This window comes from Corapipo altera, unplaced genomic scaffold (genome assembly GCF_003945725.1).
Source record: "Corapipo altera isolate COAL_440 unplaced genomic scaffold, ASM394572v1 96, whole genome shotgun sequence".
In the NCBI taxonomy this organism is placed as follows: Eukaryota; Metazoa; Chordata; class Aves; order Passeriformes; family Pipridae; genus Corapipo; species Corapipo altera.
In genome coordinates this window covers 1,765,820-1,788,019 of record NW_020884962.1, presented here as the reverse complement: position 1 = coordinate 1,788,019, position 22,200 = coordinate 1,765,820, and the positions used below count along the sequence as shown (strand labels likewise).

Below are 22,200 nucleotides of genomic sequence, written 5' to 3'. Positions count from 1 at the left end.
ACCCACCCCACACCCACCTCCACGAAGTAGAAGCAGGGCAGGAGCGTCATGCTGTCCTTGGGGGCGCGGGCCTTCTCCTTGGGGGGGATCATGGTCCTGGGGCAGGCACGGGGGGCCCACCGGGCTGTGCCTCTGCCCTGTGGGGCTGAAGTGTCACCCTGTGGGGGGGAACAGGCATCCTGGGTCACCCCTGGTCACCCTCGGTCACTCCACTGCCCTTGGCAGCCACTCAGCAGGGGGACACTGCTGGGACTGGGGGTGCCCCACTTCCCCCAGTACTCTGAGGGGGGGCCCGACCGAACCAGGGGGTGTGACAACAGGTGGGGCGGAGGCTCGTCTGTCGCGACAGGCGGCCACTACCGCGACAGGCGGCGAGGCTGCTGCGGAGGGCGTGGAGAGGGGGTGTGCACCCGCAGAGCCGGGCCGGGGATGGGGGTCCCCGGGCCCCCCCCCGGCCTCAACCCCTGAGACTGCACTGAGCCCAGGCTGCGAAATGAGGGGGAGCATAAGGGGGATGGAGTGACGGGGGGGAACGGCGGGGGCGTAATAACGGGGGGGGACAATAATGGGGGATTAATCGGGGGTATGACCGGGAGGGCGGGGGGCGCAGTGGGGAACCCCCCCTTCGCAGGGACGGTGCCGCAGCCGCGGGCGGGGGTCGGGGTCGGGGGATGGGAGGAGGTGTCGAGGGAGGGAGGAGCGGCCCTTTGTGCCGGTCTGTGCCCCTCACTCACCTCAGAGGCGGCCTCGGGACGCAGCGGGGCGGGGGGCGCGGTGGCAGCTGGGGGGTCCCCGGGATCCGGGATGCTCCTGCCTCGGCGGAGCGCGGGGAGCGGCAGCTTCCTCCGCCCCCGCGTCCTCCTCCTCCTCCTCCTCCTCCTTCTCCTCCTCCTCCCCCGCCCGCCGCTCCCCGCCCCGCCCCGCCGCCCCCGGCCCCTCCTGGGGCGCCGAGCCCCCATCGAGCCCCCGTCGGGCCAGGGAGGGGCATCCAAGGGGGTCTGGGGGGATCTCGGGGGGTCTGGGGGGGGTCGAGGAGAAACAAAGGGCCGGGCGGGGCCGAGGCAGCAGCGGGACCGACCTCGCTGGGCGCCGCTCCGCACCCCAGACCCTGCCCGGGCACCGAGGGGAACCGGGGGGCACCGAGGGGAACCGGGGGGTCCCGGGGCCGCCGCCCACCGGGGCTGCCTCCACTGCCGGGGTCCCGATCAACCCTTCCCGCCCTGTGCTGCGTGAGGGGTCTTGACCCCCGACCCGCGGAGTCTCCTGCCCTGCAGAGCCCCCTCCCTCGCCCAGGGGCTGCGGAGACCCGGGAGGTGCCGAAGCGGGAGTCCCGCAGCATGGGGGGGGTGTGACCGCCGCACCCACCGCCCCGGAGCTCTGCCACCCCCCGACACCCACCTGCCTCTGTTGGTGGGGGGCACCTGCCCTTCCCGTGGCACCGGGAGGGGCTTCTGGAGGGACTCGGGTCGAGTCCTGGGCCCGCGGTCACGAGGAGCCCCAGGGACGGTGCCGGGAGTCTCCCTAACTTGGACCTGAGGAAGTGGGTGCAGCTCCCTTTGTTCCCCGGGGACTCCTGGCACCTCTCGGGAGGGGGTGGCACCCTGGCACCGTCTGTCCTTGCCCCCTCCACCTGCAGTGGATCCCGGCCGTGCTCTACCCAGTGCCCCGCCCCACACCCCATTCCCTGCACCCCACCCCATCTCCCGTTCCCTGCACCCCACACTCGGCCGCTGCACACCCCCCACCCACCCGCTCCTGGTCCCATCCAGGTTCTGTGTGGCCCCACACGCTGCCCTTGTTCCATTTTTGGCCCTAAGTGGGCAGAAATCTCCAGGCGTATTTAACATCTAAATCCCGAATCCCTGGAAGCCGCGATTAAGCCGCTCTCCCTGCAGAAAATCCCCAGGCTGAGCGACGACCACACCACCGCGTGCTCCGACCCCCGCCCGCCATGTGCCACCAGCACGTGGGGACAGCGGGGACGCGAAGCTGCCCCCGCAGAGGGACCCCTGAGTCCCTGGGGACCCCCCGTGCCCGGCCCCCTCCTCACTGGTCAGTCTGTCCGGCTGCTGCCGGGGGCTCCGTTAGCGGGGGGGGCCGGGGGGTCGAGAGTCGGGGGGATGGAGCGTCTGTGCCACCAGACAAAGGGAGCACGGCAGCTCGGAGCTGTAGAGGCTCTGGGAGCAGGAGGAGAAGGGGGGGCGGTGAGATCCAGCCCCTTGCCCGGTGTCCCCGGGAGCCCTGCTCGGTCCTGGCTGCAGTGGCGGGAGCACGGCCGGACCCAGCTGTGGGTGGCCACGGTGGCCAGCGGCAGTCCCGGCAAAGGGCGAGGGCAGCGTGACCTCGGGCGGGCGGGGATCCCGGCCCAGGCCCCGCGGAGGAGCCTCGGGGCGGGGTGAGGGGCTCCGGGGACGAGCCCGGGCGGGGGCGATGGGCGGCTCCGGAGCTCGGGAACGCGCCGGGACCGGGCGGGATCCGAGGCGGTGGCTCCGCTTAGTGGCACCGGGGAGAAAGGCAGAGGGGACCGGGGCTGCCACCGCCACCGGCATCCTCGGCACCGCCGTCATTGGCGCCCCTGCCACCGCCACCGCCACCCCGGACACCGCCCCTGTCGCTGCCATCACCCTTCCCACCACCGCAACCCACAGCCCTGTAGGAACCCCCTCGGGGTTGGGGTGTCCCCCCGCGGCCCTGACCCCGCTGTCCTTGTCAGTCCAAGGGCAAACCCAGGCGATGGGTTTGCATCCCTGTGCACCCACCGAGCTGGCACCCAGCACCTGCCAGGGACCCCCCCCACGTCTGGTGGGGGTCCTTGCTCTGAGTGGGGGGATGGAATGTGCTGGAGCCTTCATGTGCCACGAGCTGGAACTTTTTAGGCATTGAAAACCCCGGCACAGAAATCCCCGGTGCCGTGTGCCAGGGCCAGCAGCTGGGCCGGGCTGTTTCCTCCTCCCACCCTGTTTATACCAAGAACTCTTGACCCCTTTTATAAGCTGAATATTTCAAAACACTCGGCCCACGCTGCGGAAACCCCCCCGCCCTCCCTCGCCTCCCCTTTCCTGCCCCCCCGCCGTCCCAAACTGGACATAAAAGGGAGCCCCAGCCCCAGCCCCGGGTGAGCAGCGTCCACCCCGGAGCCCCCGCGCACCCCAAAACTCCCGCACACCCCCAGCTGGGCAGAGGCACCGCCGGGCTGCTCCACAGCCATGGGGCTGAGTCCTGCTCCTGTCCTTGTTCCTGTGCTGCTGCTGCTCGAGGCCACAGTGAACGGTGAGTGCACCCCCCTGAACCCCGGGATGGGGCCAGGGCAGCGACATCCCCAGCACGGGGGGGTTTCCTGCCCAGCCCCCCAATTCCTGCCTCCACCTGCAGCCAGGTGCTACCACAACCCACAGGGTCCAGGAACCCAGCAGGGTACCACGGGAGTGACACTGCCCCGTGCCCCTCACCTGACAGGGCCTTTCTCCTGCAGGGCAGCCCCGGGGACGGATCCTGGGGGGCTACGAGGCCAGGCCCCACCTGAAGCCGTTCATGGCCTCTCTGCAGCTGGATGGGCAGCACGTCTGTGGGGGCTTCCTCATCGCCGAGCAGTGGGTGCTGAGCGCTGCCCACTGCACCGAGGAGACGTGAGTGGGGGGGTCAGCTCCATGCCTGGGGGGCTGCTGGACTAGGGCCAAATCCCACTCTGCAGCCCTGACTGGTGTCAGAGCGCGGGGCTCTGATCCCACCTGCAGTGAGGGCTGAGCAGGGGCTGCAGGGGCTCCTGGTACCCCTGGGGGGGGTCTCTGGTCCCCCAAGCACCCCATTTCCATGGCTTGGTGCAGCAACACCCCCAGCTCTGTTTGTCCCACACTCTGACTCTCTTCCAGGGGTGACAAACTCTTCCAGGTGCTGCTGGGTGCACACTCGCTCACGGAGCAGGAGCCCCACAAACGCCTGTACCGGGTGCGCGCCCAGTTCCCCCACCCCGGCAGCAACAAGCACAACAACAAGGACGACCTCCTCCTCCTCCAGGTGGGCTTGGGGCCACTGGGACCCTCCTCCCCACTCCTGCAAATCCCGCTGTCCCTTGGGACCCTCCAGGGTCACTGACTGAGGCCAGAGAAAACCCTCAAGGTCATGCTGGGCCTGATTCCCCTGTCCCTTCCTCCCTGTCCCATGGGACTATCCCTACTTCCCCCGCAAAAGACCTTTGACCTGCATCCAAATGCCTCCATCTTCCTGGTGGCTCCAGCTCTGGTCTCTGGCTGCGTCCTGGGGCTCTGGTCAGGAGGCAAAGCCCTGAGCATGGCCAGGCCTGGGGTGATCCCGGTGTCAGGGCTGGGCTTGCCCTGCCTCGCTGGATTGTGGGCACAGCTGCCCCCCTGACCCGGGTCCCCTCTTGCTTGGTGGCAGCTGGAGGAGAAAGCGGAGCTGAACACGGACGTGCAGGTGCTGCCGTTCCAGCGGGAGGACAGGGACGTGGCGCCCGACACGGTGTGCGAGGTGGCGGGATGGGGCATCACCAGCCACAGCGGGAGGAGGCCCGACAGGCTGCAGCAGGTGGAGCGGCCGGTGATCAGCCGCGACGTCTGCAACCACCGCACGCGCCACGACGGCACCGTCACCAACAACATGATGTGCACCGACTCCCGCAGGAAGGACACCTGCAAGGTACTGCCTGCCTCCCGTGGGCCCGTGGCTGGACCCTTGGGCTGGGGCTGCCAACCACCCCGTGGGGGGCCGGGAGAAGGGGCAAGGCAGGAGAATTTCCACAGCCTGGGAGAGGCCGGGGCAGCGGTGCAGGAGGAGGTCACGTCCCTGAGCTGAGGGGGCTCCGTACCCTGTGCAGGCCGCTGCAGGGCAGCTCACAGGAGGCTGGGGACAGCAATCAGGGATGGGAGATGGGCTGGGGCATCCCAGCAAACCCTTGGCCGTGCTGACGAGCCTTGGTCCTTCAGGGGGACTCTGGTGGCCCCCTGGTCTGCGGCGGGGTGGCCGAGGGAGTGGTCACCGCCGGCTCCCGCGTCTGCGGCAACTACAAGAAACCGGCCATCTACACCCGCCTGGCCCCCTACGCGGCCTGGATCGACGGCGTCATGGCCTCTGCCGATGGGGAGGGGGACTCTCGCTGAGGGGACCCCGGGGACCTGCTCCACGCCACGGCTTGCTGCTGCCAGCACGGCCAGAGCACCCACGCCGCTGCCCCGCTGCGCACCAGGGGCTCCCATCGCCGCCCACCCCGCTCCCGGAGCGTCCCCCCACAGCAGGAGGGGACGGCAAAGAACCAGGGAAGGGGGTCCCTGGGTCCCTACTTGCAAAGCACAGGGCCCAGCTGGGGGAGGATGGGGGGTCACAGTCCCCCACAGGCTTTGCTGAAGGTGCCCGAAACGCTGCCCACGATCGCTGCAATAAAGTGATGATGACTTCTGCAGAGCTGGGAGTCTGTGCAGGAGCCCCCACTGAGGGGAGCTGTACATGGGGTGGGAGATGTGGAGATTGAGCCCCTGGGGACTGTGTGGCCTTGGGTGGGAGCAGGGGACACATCCTGTGGTGTGGCCATGATAAGGTCCACAGCCAGGACCTCCTGCAGGGTCATTGTGTGAACACTTGGGAAAGCAGACTCTGCCTGTTGCTGATACAGCAGCAGTGGCTCCGGCTCCTATAGAGGGATCTGTGCTGGGACCCAACAGGACTCTCACTGGGTCCCTCTTGTCCCAGGAGCCGAGAAGCAGAGCGAGGCACAGCCCCATCTTCCCACCATAACCCTGGTCCTTGTCCCATGTCCCCCCCACAGACCCTCACTCTCCAAACTCCCCAGTCCTTGGCGGGAGCGGGGCCAAGGCACAAGGGATGGGAGCGGGGCAGCAGCACGGCCCAGGGCACTGCCAGACCCTTCCAGTCCCATCCTGGGAGCTCCATGGTGGGTGGGACATGAATGTCTGTTCCCCTGCTCCATCCTCCTGCTCCATCCCAGCACTGTGCTGCTGCTCCCTGTTCCCAATCAAATATTAAATAACCCCAAACCTGTTCTCTGAGAAAAAGAGGTTCACAAAGGGCCTCGACTGAGTTTTACTTACAGGGGAAAAGAGCCTTAACAAGGTGCAGTTTTCTAATTAGACATTTGATTGTCCTTAATAACCAGCAGAAGAGCGAGGGGGAAAGCTCTGCACAGCTCATCCAGCTCTGTACAGTGAAACATTCACTGGAGTTTGGGGAATGAGCTCTCTGTCACCAGCTCCAGTTCTCAGTAATAATGAAAATGCAGTTCCAGAAGGAATGTACAAAAACTGGCTCATTGCTTCCCTTGAAGGGTCTGTGGGGACATGAAATTGGCTGGTTGGGATGCAGGACAGCTGGAGGCTCCAGGCTCTCCTCCCTAAGAGCTGAAGGACCCCGGGGAACAGAGCAGGCCCAAAGGGCAGGGGCTCCACAGGCACAGCCTCACTGGCACTGGGAGGTTGTGATTTCCTGCCCAGTGCAGCAGCAGCCAGGGGGGCCACGGGAGGGCAAAAGTCCAACAGGATTTTCAGCTGCATCACGAACGCTCCTCCTCTGACCCGCTCAAGTGTCTGGCTTTGCCTGAAGCTGGAGACTTACCCAACCCCAAGGATCTCATGTTTTCTACTCACATGTCCATAAGGATGTGGCACTGACCTTGAAAACATCCATTTCCCCTGCCCCTGGCAGCTCTTTTCCTGACAGATGTACTGGGGGCTCTCCCATGGCTCTGTTGCCCTGGCCCTGCACTGGGTGGCCACGTCACACCACAGAAACAAACCACATGTTCTGTACAAAATTATGGGAGTTTTTATTTACAACAGCAAGAGCCAAAGGGGGAGTTCATTCCAGGCAGCAGCACTCATGTTCCTGCTCTGATCCAACACTGATGGGCACACAGGCGATAGCTCCTGTCAGAGGGGCAGATCTGCTCAGGGCCCAGGAGTGCCCAGCCCACGTGGCACTTTTCAAGCAGCCAGAAGCACAGGATGGATATGAGGAACCAGGTGTTTGTTTGCCACACTTGGGACCTTGTTCCCCCCCAGCCACCCCGTCATCTCTCTCTGCCCAGAGTGCTCCACCAGCACAGCCCTGACACACAGCCAGGCTCTCCCCTCCCAGGCCCCAAATGATGGGGAAACCCCTGGCATTGCCTTCCAGCTCTTCCCTGGAAAAGAAGAGCTCCCTCCACTCTGTTTTCCAGCACAGCTCAGTAAGGCAGAGCGGCAGCAGTTTGTTCCAGGAGAGGAGCTGCTGTGCCCTTGCCATGACCCCTCCATGGAGGGAGCCCCACACGGCTCTTGGCCCCCACTGTGCCCCAGGAAGGGCTCAGGAGTAGCTGAGGGGCATCTTCCTCCAGAGCCCCCCGCACAGGCAGTTCTTGATCCAGCGCTGCTCCCACTGCTTCACCGCTGTCACCTTGTTGGGCGACTTCAGCATCGTGACACAGCCGCACCTGGGGGGACACGGGGGGTGCAGCCAGCCCAGGGGGGCCCCCAACAGCCAGGGCTGCTGGGCTGCTGCACGGATCACGCAGGAATGGGGCCATCCACGGGGGAAAACAGCTCCTGTCATCTGCAGGTGACTCTTGAGAGCACCAAAACCAGCTGAAACCAGCGAGCAACAATCCTGCTGAGGGCCCTCCTGGAGCGGAACAGCCCCAGCTGCTGTTTACACATGAAACAGCCGACAGTCATCTCACAAAAATGATGTGCTACAGAGGCTTTCTATTAAACCCAGTAATTAAGGCTAATTCAATCACATGACTAGATGGATGTTTTTTCCCTGAGCCATTATCCTGAAATCCAGGCTCTCCCGTGAGGGTGGATGAGGAGGCCAGCACGAAATGCGAGCCTGGGTGGAAAGACAACTGGGAGCAGGGGTGCTGGGTGGTTCCTCTCCCCAACCCCACTCCAAGCACACAGGTGCTTTAAGGACCAGCCCTGCAGAACTGGGAATCATATAAAGGAGTCACTATAGAGACTCCTCCAGGCCCAACTCAGGCTCCACTGACCAGATTGTTAATTTATGAACTTAATCTCATCTGTTTGATTTTTAACCCAAGGGCCAGGCCACAGAGAGGCCACTCTCTGATAATGCCCTGAGTGTCCCAGGTTGGGGACATCTTAGCCACAGCCATAACCCCCCTCAGAGAGCTCCTGAAGGACATCCAGGACTGCCCGAGCCCAGGTGCACAGAGCAGTGACACCTGTGTCACTCACCTGGTGCAGGACTTGCACTCCTCCGTCGGGTACGCGCCCAGGTGCAGCCGCCTCAGGTGGTCAATTTTGGGCTGTCCGGGGGCCCTGGGGAGGGAAAACAGGACTTGCCCAGAGTGTCACTTTCCACAGGCAGCTCCCAGGACAGGGAGCTGCATTTCAGTGGCCAACCTGACAGAGGCTCTGCCCACCCAGTGCCGTGGGATTTGCAGACACAATAACCAATTAATCACAAACCAGAGGGTTTTTCCCCCATTTGCCATTGCTTTTCAGTACTTCAAATTCCCAGCCCATCACAAGTGGAGAAATGGATTCAAGCAGAGAGGATAAACTGCTCTTGGGTCAATCCAGCAAGAGGACAAGTCAAACCCCCAGGTGTCCCAAACCACAGAGCTACCAAGAGACCGCAACGTCTGCAACACCCCTTCTCACCACAGCACCCACTCGTTCCACAAGTCTGTACCTGACAAAGGCATCGAACTGGGAAGAGACAGTGTGGCCAACGAGCCCAGGAGCCTTCCCAAACTGCAGCCGGACCAGCTGCTTGTTCTGCAGCTTGCTGATGATGCCGTCATTGATGGGCAGCCAGTCGATGTTGGGAATGAGCAGCTGGCTGGGCAGGAGGCAGCACTCGTCGATCAGGGCATCGTCAGGCTCCGTGATGTGATTTTCCTCACGACCTGTATGGAAAATGAAGTAAAGGACCAACAACACTTTTACAATTCTGCTTCAGAGCTCCAGAGAGCTGCGTGCAGCCTCCTCCTCCACTGCCAAGACAGCCCAGAAAACAATAACCTTGGCAGCTGCACTTGCCCTTTCCGAAGGCACCAGACCCCCTTGGAGCCATGTCCCACAGTCACTCCTCGCACGCACCAGCCCCACCGAGGCAGGAATTACTGTTCAGGGAACTGGTCACACTCACAGCACAGCCAGAGCTTGGTCAGGAGGCGGAAGAGCAGGGACATGCTGTCCTGGGTGTCGGAGGTCGCCGTGTACACGGGGAGGCAGCTGGGCTTCAGCAGCCCCCAGATGCGGATCACCACCATGAGCTCCCGGAACATGCCGAGGGACGCGCCGTCGCGCAGGAAGCTGTGCCCGGGGCGCACCGGGGAGCCCTGCCCAGGGACAGCGGCGTGGGGGGGTCACACCCGCCCGAGCCAGCGCTCTGCACCCACACAGCTCCTGTTTCCAGCAGCACTCCCCCCGCAGCACCCGCTGCCAGGGATGCGGGAGGTCTCCAGAGCTGCACCAGGAGCTTCCCTGAGCCCTGCGGGTACCGTGCTGGTCACTGCGTCACCGGCCCCCAACGGGCACGGGAAGGGCCCTTCTCTAATTCTGCTGATCCTTACACTCCTCCCCAGCGCCTCCCACACCCCACAGGGATATGTGGTCCTGATTAAAACTCCCCAACACTGCCCATGGGTGTTTGTGCCCCCTCGGTCTGTTCCTGGCACTCCGGGTCTCACCTGGTTGGGAAGGCTGGCCAGGAGATAGAGTACAAAATCCCCCACCCACTGGATGAGCTGCTGCAGGGACTGCAACGTCGTCATCTCCAGGACAAACTCTTCTGTCTTCAGGTTAATCATCACCTTGTCAATGTCTGGAACAGAAGCGAGACATCACCTGGCTCAGGAAGATGGATCCAAACCTCAAACCTTCCCCAGGGAGGTCACCCTCCTCTTCCTCCTCAAACCTAGGAGTTGCTAAGACATCATGGCACTTTGTATTGAATGACAGGGAACAATCCAACCCCAGACACTGGGAAGGCAGTGTGGGATGCTGTGAGCTGCCAGTACCTACATCGGTGATCTTGGAGCAGATCTCGGTGAGCCGGTCCCCGGGGCTCTTGTCTGGGGTGTTGAGGAAGTGGGGGCGCAGCAGCGATTTCAGGGTGCAGCTGATGGCGATGAGGAAGAGCTTGGCGTGGTAGTCACACACACGGGCGATGGTGCTGGAGGAGAGTTTGCACAGCGACGCCTTCATGGCAACGATGCGTGTGGAGAGGACCTGGGCGACGGGGAGATGCAGCAAAATGCACAGGGAAAGGCAGAATTAGCATAAGCTCATTAAAGCTGCTGCTGCTGCTTTATTTTCTGCTCTCAATTTCTGCCACAGGAGTTACAGGAATAATGAACACTGTGCACGTGAATGCTGCTGTTCCCAGAATCTGCCAAAAATAGACTTCCCCATCTCACCCGAAGTCTCCAACAGGTAGAGACCCGCTGATGCCAGTGACAGAAAACACTGCTAACATGGAAGCCCGTCCCAGCTCCAGCACTGCCTGAGCCAGGCACTCAGAGCAGAGCAGAGCTGCCTGTCTCCCGAGGAGTGGCACTGGCTGCTCCCCACTCCCAGTCCCTGAGCCCCCCATGCCCACCCTCGAGGTGAGCCCAGAGCTCCTGCCCCCCGACCTGCTGCAGGGCCGCGTTCTGGCGCATGTACTCCTCGTGCAGCTTCTCCACCAGGTTCTGGACCATGCTGGGCTGCACGTGGAGCAGGATGTCCCACCAGTCGTAGCCGGTCACCATGCAGTACTCCAACAGGAACAGCAAGTGCCGCAGGGACATGTTCATGTCCAGCACGTGGCCCATGGAGGGGGAGATGCGGAGCATGCTCAGCTAAAGGGAGGAGGAAAAGGAACACTGGTATCAGGAATGACCTTGAAAACATCCAACAAAGCTACAGGGCCACTCCTGACACAGCAACAATTCCTGCAGCCATGGGGTACGTCCCTTCCCATCTAACATGGATCGCACAGCTGGAATTCCCAGCATTTTCTGAGTGGCCCATCCTCACCTGGAGAGCCTGGATGAGAACTAACCCGGCTGTAAGAGAGCACCAACCTTGCCGTGACTGTCCACGCCGGCCAGGGCCAGCGAGGTCCAGGAGAGCTGCATGGCCTTGAAGTGCACGAGGGGCCCCGCGGTGCGCGGGCGCTTGAGGGACGGCTCGTCCACGGGGCGCTGCGAGGAGGAGCCGTAGAACACGGCCATCATCTGCAGGGACAGCCGGTGCACGATGTGCACGCTGCCATCGTGGAAAGCCAAGGCCAGGCCTGGGGACAGGAGACAACTGAGGCTGAGCCAGCGGCTCCTCCCAGCACGGCACGGCCCTCGCCCGAAGCTCTGGCCACCATCGAAGTCCAGGTGGCAACAAGGAGCAGTCACAGGGCTGGGGGCTCCCAGGCCCCACGTCTGCATTTCACAGAGATACGCCTCTTCCATGGAAACACAACGGGATGGCTGGGAAGACATCATGCCTTTGAAAGTTCTGCATGAGCATTCCATAGGCTCTGCTCCCATTTTTACTTCAGGTACAGCTCAGAAGTCCAAGTTTTCAGGCAAAAGCCACGTATTTAAGAGAAAGACAACAGGAACTCCTTACCCAACCCGGGAAAGAATTTGGTGTCATTTGCCACCTTCAGATCCGTGTTGGTCAGGGAGATGGGCAGCTTTGGCAGTGCCACGGCCGACACCCGGTCCAGGTCATTGGTGGCAGACAGGATCCTCCACTTCAGGATCATGGGCTGCTTGTCTCCCACTGGGGAAAATAAGCAAATAAGCAATACATCTGTCCCTAAGAGATCAAATCCCATGTTTCTGCCCACACTCTCCAACCAAGCAGGATCACAGACCAGGCACTTCATTCCACCAGACCAGTATATTCCCCATATACTTCCCATATGTTTCCCTTGTATTTCCCTATTTTTTTTCCTGAATTATACAAACAACTTGTTTTGCCAAATTTCCCCTCATGGAAGGCTCTGCTGGGGGTGATTAGAGAATCCTTATACATAATAATCCTTTCTATGTCACCAAACACACTGCCCTGACTGATTCTGTTCTATCGGAGATCGGGTGGAGCCCAGGTAGCCTGGGCAGGGGGTTAATCCAGCTCTGCTGCCCAACTCTGGTCCTTTGGGAGGCTCTGCTCCCAGCAGGAAGGATGGCTGTGAAATTAACAACCAAACCACTTCCTGGAAACGGCAAGTCACTGCCTGTGATGCAAACAGATGAGTGAAGCATGTGACTGAGAACACCTGAAAATAAATGTGGGATTCTGGATAACCCCATATATGAGATAAGGGATGTGAAAACCTGTCCTGCCTTTCCCCTCAGACCACACTCCTGTTCTTAAGAGCACATGGTGCAGACACTCACCCACAGGTGAGATCTGCTGGAAGATGTTGTTGACTGGCAGTCCCTCCTTCCGCAGGGACCAGCACTCCACGATGCTGTTGTTTTGGTTGGAAGCACAGAGCAGCACCTGTGGAACAGAGCCCCACGCACAAGGGTCACAGTGGGGAGGGCACTGCCCCTGCCATTCCCACCCTCTCTTCCCAGGGTCCTGCTCCCACTCAGGTCATGCCCTGCCAGCAAAAAGCAGAGGATGGAATCAGTGGGAGGTAACGGTGAGGTCCCTAATTCCAGCTGCACCAAAACGTCAAGGGCAGTGCAGGACACGCCGGTCACCTTCAGAGCCCCTGGGGAAGCCAAGGTGGAGCAAACAGCCACCTCCTTGTTCCTCATCGAACTCCCACCTGCCTTAAGAGCAGCTGCTCACCTGCTCCGACATGTCCCGAGCCAGGAACTTGAGGTGAGTGATGGCCGGGTACTTGTCCTTGCGCGCGGGGTCCGTGGTGCAGCGCATGAACAGCGACGGCAGGATCTCGGTGTCGATCTTGCACTTCTCGTTCACCACACTGACACAGACCTTGTAGAACTGCACGGGGGAGGTGCTGCTGCCGTCCGACGTGGCCACCACGATGTTGCCCCCGCCCGTGAAGGCGACGTCGGCCAAGGCCACGCGGCAGCGCAGGCGGCACAGGCTCTCGGTGGCCGTCAGCACCTGCCCGTTGGGCTTGAGGAGGGACACGGTGACCAGCCCACTGATGGTCACGGCGATCCAGCCCTCCATGGGCTTCCCGCCGAACAGCGTCAGCGACGGGGAGAACTTCACCCTGGAAAACTTCTCGCCGAAGTTCGACGCTCCAGACTGTAACAAAGGTCAGCAAAACCGAGGCATTTGCACTCTGTGCCTGTGGAGCTCTCCTCGTGGGAGAGGGGCAGGATCTCTGCAGGACACCACAGGAATTAAAAACAACAGAAGCAGAGAACTTGTGCTTGGCAGCCTCGGGCTTTGGGAGTCTGCAGTCAGATATCTTTCCAAACAGGGAGCTCATCTCCCTGTTGGTCCTGTGCCCAAACCCCTGCATCAAACCTCAGCACCTCAAACACATTTCTTCTGAATTACCACTGGTCAGGAAAGAACTGCTCTATCTCCATGTCCCAGCCCAGAACTAAGACACCACACTAAGAGAAACACATTTAAAGTGCCAAGAGAAACCCAGGATCTAAACCCCATCAGAATTCAGCAGGAACCAGGAATCCAACTTTCCTCTTTGGCAAAAAACTCCCCTACTGGACTTGGCCAAGGTCATGAGGGAGCTCAGAGCAGACAGAACACAGGTGGGATCCCAAGTCCTTTGCCAAGACATGAGCCAGTGTTCCAGCCCAGGTTCCCCCCGGAGCTGGGACAAACCTTCTCCACGTGCAGCGCCAGCTTGACACCGTTGTGCAGCCAGGACAGGGCCACCACCGGGTCCCCCTCCACCACGCTGCCCACCGTGCTCTCCCAGCTGTTGGCCAAGTGATCTGTCATGCTCCAGCACTTGATGTGTCCGTCGGCATCCGCCGAGAGCAGCCTGGAGCCTGGGACAGCAGCACTGTGTGAGAACAGGGGGAACAGCCCAACCCCCCAGGAATTGCCCTCCATCGCTCTGGGACACAGGGACAGCAGGAGGGATCCCAGCTCACCCGACTGATCCCACTCCAGACACGTGATGACCTCGGTGTGCCCAGAGTTCACGGAATACACGTCCCAGGGGTGCTCGGTGTCGATGATATGGACCATGTGGGTGAGATCTGCAAGAACACAGAGGTGACTCCCTGTCCCTCCTCACCAGCCACTGTTTCTGAGCCCACAGAGCCTCAGCTGATGTGGGGAAAGACATTAAATACTTTACATAAATTATTTTGGGCAGGATAACAACTGTGCTGGGAACTCAGTGAGGGGCCTGACACCGACGTGGAGCTGGTCCTGGTTTAGGGGAACAACCAGGGAACAACCACCCATTGGACACCGTCAGAGGTTGAGGGATGGGAGGAAAAGCAGGAGCAGCGTTCCCTGCCAGGGCCAGGGCAGAGCCCCGGCCTCCCGGCCCAGAGGATCCTGGGCCTGCCGGTGCTCCGGGAGCTCGCAGAGGTCTCCCCGCCCTCCACGGGAACACGGTACCTTTCTCCTCCTCGTTGCGGAGGTCGGTGGTGAAGGCGATGAGGTTGCGGCAGGACCAGGCGCACACGAGGGGGATGGAGGGGCAGTGGTTGCTCTTGGGCTTCTTCTCCCACTCGCACACGTACGCCAGGTCCATCCCGCCGGCCGGGCCCCGGCGGGCACCGGGACGGGCTCGGTCCTGCCTGGGGCGACACACGGCCCGTCACACGGGCACGGCCCGCAGGGACCGACTCGGGAGAGGCCCCGGCGGGCGGGGAGGGCCCGGGGGGACACAGGTCCCGCCGCTCCCAGGACCCCGCCCCGCCCCCGCGGGCTGCCCCGCTCCGCGCCTCAGGCACCGCCGCGGACACCCCCGGCCGGGGTCCTCAGAGCGGGGCGGGGCCGGGCAGCCAACTCCTGGCTTAATTTGCATGGACGCCTACCCAGAACCCTCCGGGGCAGCGACAGCGAACAGAACCCGCGTATTTCGGGCATTCTGGAGAAGTCGAAGGACAGTAAAGCGTTGAAACATCGGGAAAATCTGAACAGACTCATGCAAGCTTTCCTTCCGCAACTCAACTGAGTCACCCTGTCCTAATTATTTTTAAATTCTGGACCTCTAACTTTTGCCGCAGGCAGCGTTCAGTCCGTGCTCGCTTCGGCAGCACATATACTAAAATTGGAACGATACAGAGAAGATTAGCATGGCCCCTGCGCAAGGATGACACGCAAATTCGTGAAGCGTTCCATATTTTTCGCACCTGCCCCCACCCCCCTTTTGCGGGCACTGCAAAAGGAGAACCCCCCCAAGACGCCCCCCAACCCTGCCCGGCCCCCCATCCCCATGCAAGGACACTGAGCCGCAGCAGGGGAGCACCGTGTTTATTGTTCCTGAACACACCCAGCCCAGTCACTCCAGCAAAGCAGGCACGAGGGGCTCCCCGGGAGTCCCCACAGTTAATGGCAGGCAGTGTCTTCTGGGGCCAGAGCGACCTGCAAAGACCCCCGGGGCACACCCTGCGAGCAGCTTGTCGGGGACACAGAGAGCCCCCCAAAACCACCCCACCTGCCCCCATGGCAGCTGTGGGCAAGCAGGGAGAGCCCCGAAGGGGGCTGCACCCCCCCAGCACACACACACACGTAAATATACACACACGTGATAAAAAACACAGGCTATATTACACTTAAAAACAGCCCCGTGGTGCAGGCAGGGCACAGGGAGCCCCCCTGGACACCTCCCTGGGCTGTGGGCGCCGGAACGCGGCAGCCCCCGGGCTCTTCCGCCGGCTCAGCGATGGCTCAGCACCCGCCGGGAGCTGTTTCACCGCAGAAAAATCTGGACCAAAATCACCCCACCAGCGTCAGCGCCAGAGGGGGTTGGCCCCGCCTGATTATTTTTAAAAACACCTGGGTTATAAATAGACACACAAACAGTTCCAGGAGGGCAGCGCAGGGAGCGGGGCGGGCGAGAGGCACCTGCTCTGCACCCCAGCGGCACCGGGCAGGGCTGCCCTGCCCACACCAGCCCTGGGGGCACAGCCACGAGCCCCCGGCTCTGCCCCTCCTGCAGCAGGGAAGGGCCAAGGGTCCCCGGGGCTGGGGGAGGCCAGAGCGGACGAAGGAGGGGCAGGGCGGCCCTCAGGGCATCAGCTCAGCTGGCCCAGGTAGTCTGAGAGCAGCAGCTCGGGGGGCAGGAACACGCGGTGTTTGTTGCTCACTTTCATCTGACGTTTCCCTTCGATGTCCGAACCTGGGGGGTGGGAGGGAGCAGTCAGCACACCCCTGTGCCCCCAGACACTGCATTCCCAGCCCAGCCACCTCCCTCCACTCCTCCCCCTGGTGCTCATGGCCCCCCCTGTGCTCTGTGCCCCCCCAGTCTCAGCCACCTCCACATGTCCCTGCCAGCACCGTGGGCTTACTCCCCATCATCAGTGCTCTCATGCTGTTTTCCACAAGCAGCTCTGCAGGGATGGAGTCTGGTGTCTCTATATCCTCCCCTACCTTGGCAATAAAACCCCTGGGAGGCCCAGGGCAGGCTGCTCTTTAGGAGGAGGCAGCAGCCACAGGAGAGAGAGCCCTGCAAGCAGCCTCTCACTTTGGGCCACCCAAATCCTCCCGCAGAGCAGGGCCTGGCCACCCCCTCGGGTGCTCCCAGCACTGGTGGCCACAGCCAGGGCTGCCCAGGGAGCTCGAGGCAGCGGGGGTGGAGCACGGGGTTATCTGTGAGCCCCAGGGTGAGGTGGGGCCAGGAGGAAAAGGCTGAGCTGGAGAGGAGAGATAGTGATGGAGGAAAGGGGAAAACAAAAACAAAATCAAAACCAAAAACAAGCAGGCACAAGACTTACTGGCAGAGACGAGATCCATGTATTGGCAGAGCGCGTGGAGCAGGAGCCGCTCGAAGCTGGGGGAAATCGGGATGGGATTAGAGCTAACACGCCTCTGAACAGTGTCCCACACCCTGCCCTGCCCTCAATCCTCCCAGGGACCCACGGAGCAGACAGGGAGCACAAAGTGCCACAAGCTTCTGCACAGGAATCCCTGGGTGCATCCCTCCCCCAGGGCTCCATGGGGACCAGGCCAGGTGGGGTGTCCCCAGATGGAGACCTGAGCCTGGCTGAGGGGAGACCAAGGAGTGTCATCTGCTCCCAGAGCCCCTCAGCAGACTGGGCAGCCCCAGGACACAGTGAACCCCAGAGCTCAGGACCCCGAGCTGGGGAAATACCTGTTGTCCATCAGCGCTGTGTAGACCGAGTGGGGAGTGACAGAGAAGAAGGCCAGCAGCTCCTCCTCCAGCCCTTCCAGCGTCCCCTGTAAGGAGAGGCAGGGGCTCAGCGAGGAGGAGGCTGTGCTGAGCACAGCCCCAGCATTATGGGGCCTCCAGCTCCCCAGGAGCTACTGCCAGCAGCTCCCAGGCAATAATCTGGATGGGAGACAGTGGGGAGGCACTGGAACAGGAGACATCTCAACTCTCCATCCCCCGAGGCAGGGAAGGATCCGGCCCCTGCCAACTCCACAGTGTGTGTGCCAAGGGCTGGCACTGTCCCTTGTGTTCAGAGCAGCCAGGGGAGCCTCGTGCCTCCTGACACAGGGCAGTGCTCTGCGGAGCACCGTGACCCTGGAGACGAGCAGCGGGCGCGTCTCATTTGAGGACAAACAAGCAGAAGCCAGTGGGCAGGAGGAGCCCAGGCTGGGTTTAGAGGCTCTAATTAGCACCAGGAAAACAAACAGAGCAGCAAAACAGCCCCACTGAGCAGAGTGAGCGGGGAGTCAGCACCCCAGGGCCGGCAGAGGCAGTGCCTGGGCAGGCAGCGCAGGGAGCGTGTGGCAGCCCAGCTCCTGAGCCCACACCACCTCTCCCCATCCTGCTCAGCAGCTTGTGCACTTTTACCCCTTTCAAAATGCATTGGAGTTTTCCCAAATAACCTTGCGTGGGCCACTGTGAAGACCCCAAATGCTCTATTGCTTTCCCCATGCGCAAACACGCCGGGTTGACCCGTCACCTGCTGCCCATTGCTCAGAGACTGGATAACAGCCACTGGAAAAAGTCCTGTAACTGCCAGAAAAATCTGAACAGAGCCAGGAAAACCCATCTGCAACCAGCCACCACCGCAGGGTCACACAAGGACTGGAGCACGTTCCCAGGAGCTGAAATTCGGCACCGCCCTGGCTCAGCGCCCACACACAAGGTCAGGGCACAGCCCTGGGGACACGGCTGTGGAGGGAGCCCCGCCTGCCCCCCCCGGGACCCCTGCCTGCCCCCCCGGGACCCCTGCTTACCATGGGGATCCGGCCCCGCTTCAGGGTGGCGCGCAGGCGGCGGCTGATGCGCTGGAAACACTCCTGGGGCGTGTAGGCCGGGAGCTCTGGAGCGGCAGAGAGAAGGGAGAAGGGACTGGGACACAGCTCACAACCCCAGAGCCTGCGGGACGGCTCTGGCTGCAAAGTGTCACCTCTGAGGAGGACCCAGTGGCTGGGCACCCCCTTCTCTCATGGGTCACAGTCACCCCCAGACCAGCAATGCCTTCCCCAGCATGGGAGCGTTTGGGAGTGCGGGGATTTGGGGCTGTGCCATCAGGGGACAGCTGCTGTGCCCATCGCCCCAGCCACTCCCAGCTCCCACAAACCCTCCTGGGGCCATGACAGGTCTGCAGCCATAATCCCCCCAGTGCTACACTCATGGGGTGGGATCAGGCCTCCCCCCACCCCACCATAAACACATGGTGCAGGGAGTGGGTGCAGCCCTCGGGGAAGGTCACCCTCCCCAAAATGTACACAAGGAAGGAAAGGGAGGGGCTGTTCCCACCCAGTGTCCCCTCCCAGCACCTTTCCATTTGTCTTCATTCTTGACAGGCAGCTTCCTCCTGTGCTTCTTCCTGGTCTCCTCCTCCAGGTAGAGCAGGACCCGCTCCTGCTCTTCTCCCGACCGGTTCATGAAGTCGTTCCAGATCTGACAACAGAAGCCACCACAGGCACAACTCACTATGAGAGGATCTGCCTGGAGATTCCCCACCCCAGGACCTCATTGCCCTCTGGCACACACAGCAGCAGCCGGGCACCAGGCCCACAGATCCCAGCCTTGACACCAGACCAGGCAGAACCTGGGGTGCACCAGTTCAGGCAGGGGAGGCAGAGGGTTCCTCAGGAGCGAGGTACAGGCACCACGTGCCATGCCAGGGCCCTCCCAGCGAGCCCCAGGCCGGGGGATGGCTGAGCCCACCTCCACATAGGTCTCGTTGTTACAGGCCTCGGTGAAGATGCTGGGGGTGGCCGAGTGGTCGAGCTCTCCCTCGTCGCTCCCGCAGTCGTCCCGCTCCAGAAGTGTCATCAGGTAGCGAGCTGGGGGCAAGAGCAAAGCCTGAGAGTGGAAACAGCACCTCCAGAGAAGCCCTGTGCCCCCAGTACACCCCTGCCTGCTACACGGTTCAGGGGAGGTTGCCACCTGCCCTGGGAGAGACCGTGCCCCAGCCCTTACTGTTCTCCAGCCTCTGGAGGCTCTTGCGGCCCTTGGCCCTCGGGATGAGGTCGGAGTTGCGGATGGCCTTGTTGATATAATACTGCTTCCGCTTGGACGGGGAGAACCGCTTGGACGGGGAGTCCTCCAGCGGGGGCAGGCAGTCCTCGATCCTCCTGTGGGGACACGGGGGAAGGGATGAGCCCACCCGAGCCCCCCGGGCCTGGGGCAGCACGAGGACAGGGGGCTGCACAGAGAGTGCCCGTGCTGGGGGCGATGGGGAGGTAGAGCATCAGCCACCAGCGTTCCTGCAACTGGCACTGCGTGGACCTGTTCCCCTCGGGTCACTGCCAGCTCCAAGGACTGGCCCTGCTCAGAGCAGCTGCAGGTCAGCACTGGACATGCTGGGTAATTAACCCCACCAGCACATGAAGCAAAACCACCGGATCCATTCCTGCCAGGCCCCCGCTGCAGCTCGTGCTGTGGAGCCATCGGCACCGTCCCGGTGGGATCAGCAGCAGGAACATCATCCCTGCCACGCCACTACCAGCTCCCGGGGGCACCCAGAGGTGTTTGGCTGCTGTTCACAACAATTCCGCAGTCAGGGCGTTAGTCACAGGCACAACTTAGGAACGACCATAAACTGAGATAACTTTGGGTGAAAGAGGAGCCAAGCAAGGAGCGAGCAGCTCGCTGGGCGTTGAGTGCAACTGCTCGGGTTTCAAAGTTCACTAAACACCAGAGACAGGAAGTTTCACTGTCGTTGCTTGTTCTCTGCCCACTTGCGAAGGAGCTTCCGTCAGGGTTGTGTGGGTTTCCTTTAGAGCACCAGAGGGTGGGTGAGAAAACCAGCACTCCCAAAACAACTCCCCAGGACTGTCCATCGGGGATGAGGAGCTGCCAAAGGTGACTGCTGTTCCCACTGCAACGGCAGCTCCGTGGCCTTGCCCCTTCCACAGGGCTGTGTCCCCCCCAGGCACAGCTTCCCCACGGTGTCCCCTCCTTCCCAGTGCCCCAGGGCTCAAGGAGCCCTGGCCCTGCAATCAGGCCTTGGCAGAGCTGCCCTGGGCTCAGGGCAGAGCAGGTTGTGCCACCTGATTGTGCCTGGGCCAGCAGCCAGCTGCTCACCCATGCCAAAACCTTGATTTTTTTTTTCCCTTCCCCTGGATGGGGGCAGTGACATGTGCTGGGGGGGGTGGTAAAAAAACAACCACCCACTTCCAGCTGGAGAGAAAACCATGGCAGAGGTCGGCTTGGAAGGAATAAAAGGGGCACAGATATCCCGGTGATGCCCAAAGGACGGGTGGGGAACAGTAACCCAACCTGCCACAGCGACAGACCAGGGCTGGCAGATCGAGTTTTGATACAAAGGTGGCTAAAAAAAAAAAGCATAAACAGAGGGAGTCACCTTACGCCGGCCCCAGCTCAGGTCTGAGTGCACAGCTGCGAGCCAGGCACTCCCTGGAGCCGTCACAGCCCACGGGCACGGCCCTGGAAAGAGCCCCCCAAAGAGGGGAGTCCAGGCACAGCACTGCCAACATTTATCCAGCTCTCACAGGGCAGGGCAGCAGAGTGAGGGGGACTTGTTGTCCTCCTCCTCCACTGGAGGGGAAAAGATGATAAAAATGAGTGTCAGCAAGGCAGGAGCATCCCAGGGCTGCCGGGACACCCCGAGGCCCGTGGCTGGGAGCGGAATGGGCTGAGCCACACGAGACTTTCTGTTCCCAAAGGCTCCAGGGCCGCTCCTGGCTGCCCTGGCATCCAGCACTGCCACGTCTGCCCTGGCACGTCTGCCCTGGCACTGCCACCTCTGCCCAGCACCGATCACAGGGGACAGTGACCTCAGGACCTTGTCGGATGAGCTCTGGTGACCTCGGCACCAGGGCCCCGTCCCGGCCAGCTCAGCCAGGCCGAGGGGGGATCCCAGGGCAGGGATCCCAGCAGAGCTCGTTCCCTGGGGACAGAGCCATCCCTGACCCCAGGAACACGGGCCCGGCAGCTCCGGGGCCACCGGAGCAGACAGTTTTGCGTGGCTTCTCCTCCACTTTCCACTTCCAGGCAGGGAACACACAGCCCCTCGTTCCCTGTTGGGGGGTTTCCAACCTGTTCCTGTTATTCATCCCTCAGCAGCAGGACACGGCAGCAACACACAGAGCAAAAGCCACCGCGGGACACCCCACCCGACAACCCGCAGGCTCCCCGGCCCCCCGGCCAGGCGCGGGGACCCCGGCCGTGCTCCCCGGCCCCGGTGACCGGGAGCACCGTGACCTCGGCGGGGTGAACACTAATTAGCTCGTGACTGTCCCGGGCTGCGCTCTGACCCGGCCGCCCGGGGCGGGGGCGCTGGGGACGGGCTGTCCCGGGAGGCGCCGCCGCCCGAACGCACCGACAGCCCCGGGGGGCTCCGGGCGGCCCCTCCCGGCCCCGCCGCCCCACGGCCCCGGCCCGCACTCACGGGAACGGCTCCTCGGGGCCCGCGCCGCCCCGCAGCACCACCATGGCCCGCTCGGCCCGGGCCCGGCACCGGGACCGACCTCCGCCTCCCGGGGCCCGCACCGGCGGCACCGGGCCCGGCACCGCCCGCGGGAAGTGACGCCGCGGGGGCGGGACCGCGGGAGCCCCGCCTGGGGAGCCGCGGGGGGCGGGGGCACGGGGGGCACGGCGGGAGCCCGTGTAACCGGGGCTCGGCGGCTGCCGGGCCCCGTTAACCCCGGATAACCGCTGATAACCCCCCGTTAAACCCCGCTACCTCCCCTTACAAGCCCTCGTGAACCCCCC

General features: G+C 62.5%; 4 protein-coding genes and 1 non-coding gene across 5 annotated transcripts in view; 2 read left to right on the top strand and 3 right to left on the bottom strand.

The window, feature by feature from the left end:
* The window catches only part of PLPPR3 (phospholipid phosphatase related 3), a 4,253-nt gene extending 3,385 nt beyond the window's left edge, over positions 1-868 (bottom strand). Inside the window, exons 1-2 of the mRNA XM_027664315.1 lie at positions 735-868; positions 18-158 (exon numbers count right to left, since the gene is read on the bottom strand). Of these exons, the coding sequence (XP_027520116.1) occupies positions 18-92 (75 nt within the window). The 5' untranslated portion in view covers positions 93-158; positions 735-868. The remainder of the gene's footprint in view (positions 1-17; positions 159-734) is intronic.
* Positions 869-3,061: 2,193 nt separating this feature from the next.
* Positions 3,062-5,413, top strand: LOC113957140 (complement factor D-like). The gene is made up of 5 exons (XM_027664316.1): positions 3,062-3,270; positions 3,473-3,626; positions 3,870-4,014; positions 4,396-4,653; positions 4,941-5,413. Exons 1-5 carry the CDS (start codon positions 3,207-3,209, stop codon positions 5,112-5,114), a joined length of 795 nt encoding a protein of 264 aa, XP_027520117.1. The 5' UTR covers positions 3,062-3,206; the 3' UTR covers positions 5,115-5,413.
* A 1,353-nt stretch (positions 5,414-6,766) lies between these two features.
* On the bottom strand, positions 6,767-14,749 carry MED16 (mediator complex subunit 16). The gene is made up of 14 exons (XM_027664314.1): positions 14,493-14,749; positions 14,015-14,122; positions 13,740-13,909; positions 12,762-13,193; positions 12,359-12,464; positions 11,583-11,738; positions 11,042-11,253; positions 10,610-10,816; positions 9,995-10,205; positions 9,665-9,798; positions 9,121-9,313; positions 8,662-8,878; positions 8,202-8,285; positions 6,767-7,435 (listed from the first exon to the last, which is right to left on the bottom strand). Exons 1-14 carry the CDS (start codon positions 14,626-14,628, stop codon positions 7,309-7,311), a joined length of 2,493 nt encoding a protein of 830 aa, XP_027520115.1. The 5' UTR covers positions 14,629-14,749; the 3' UTR covers positions 6,767-7,308.
* A 371-nt stretch (positions 14,750-15,120) lies between these two features.
* LOC113957186 lies at positions 15,121-15,227 on the top strand. Its single transcript, XR_003531084.1, has one exon. It is a non-coding gene; the product is annotated as a U6 spliceosomal RNA (small nuclear RNA).
* Positions 15,228-15,339: 112 nt separating this feature from the next.
* Positions 15,340-21,982, bottom strand: R3HDM4 (R3H domain containing 4). The gene is made up of 8 exons (XM_027664364.1): positions 21,878-21,982; positions 19,444-19,598; positions 19,189-19,307; positions 18,795-18,918; positions 18,249-18,334; positions 17,194-17,279; positions 16,817-16,872; positions 15,340-16,221 (listed from the first exon to the last, which is right to left on the bottom strand). The coding sequence occupies exons 1-8, from the start codon at positions 21,919-21,921 to the stop codon at positions 16,118-16,120; spliced, it is 774 nt and encodes a 257-aa protein (XP_027520165.1). The 5' UTR covers positions 21,922-21,982; the 3' UTR covers positions 15,340-16,117.
* Between the last annotated feature and the right edge of the window lie 218 nt (positions 21,983-22,200).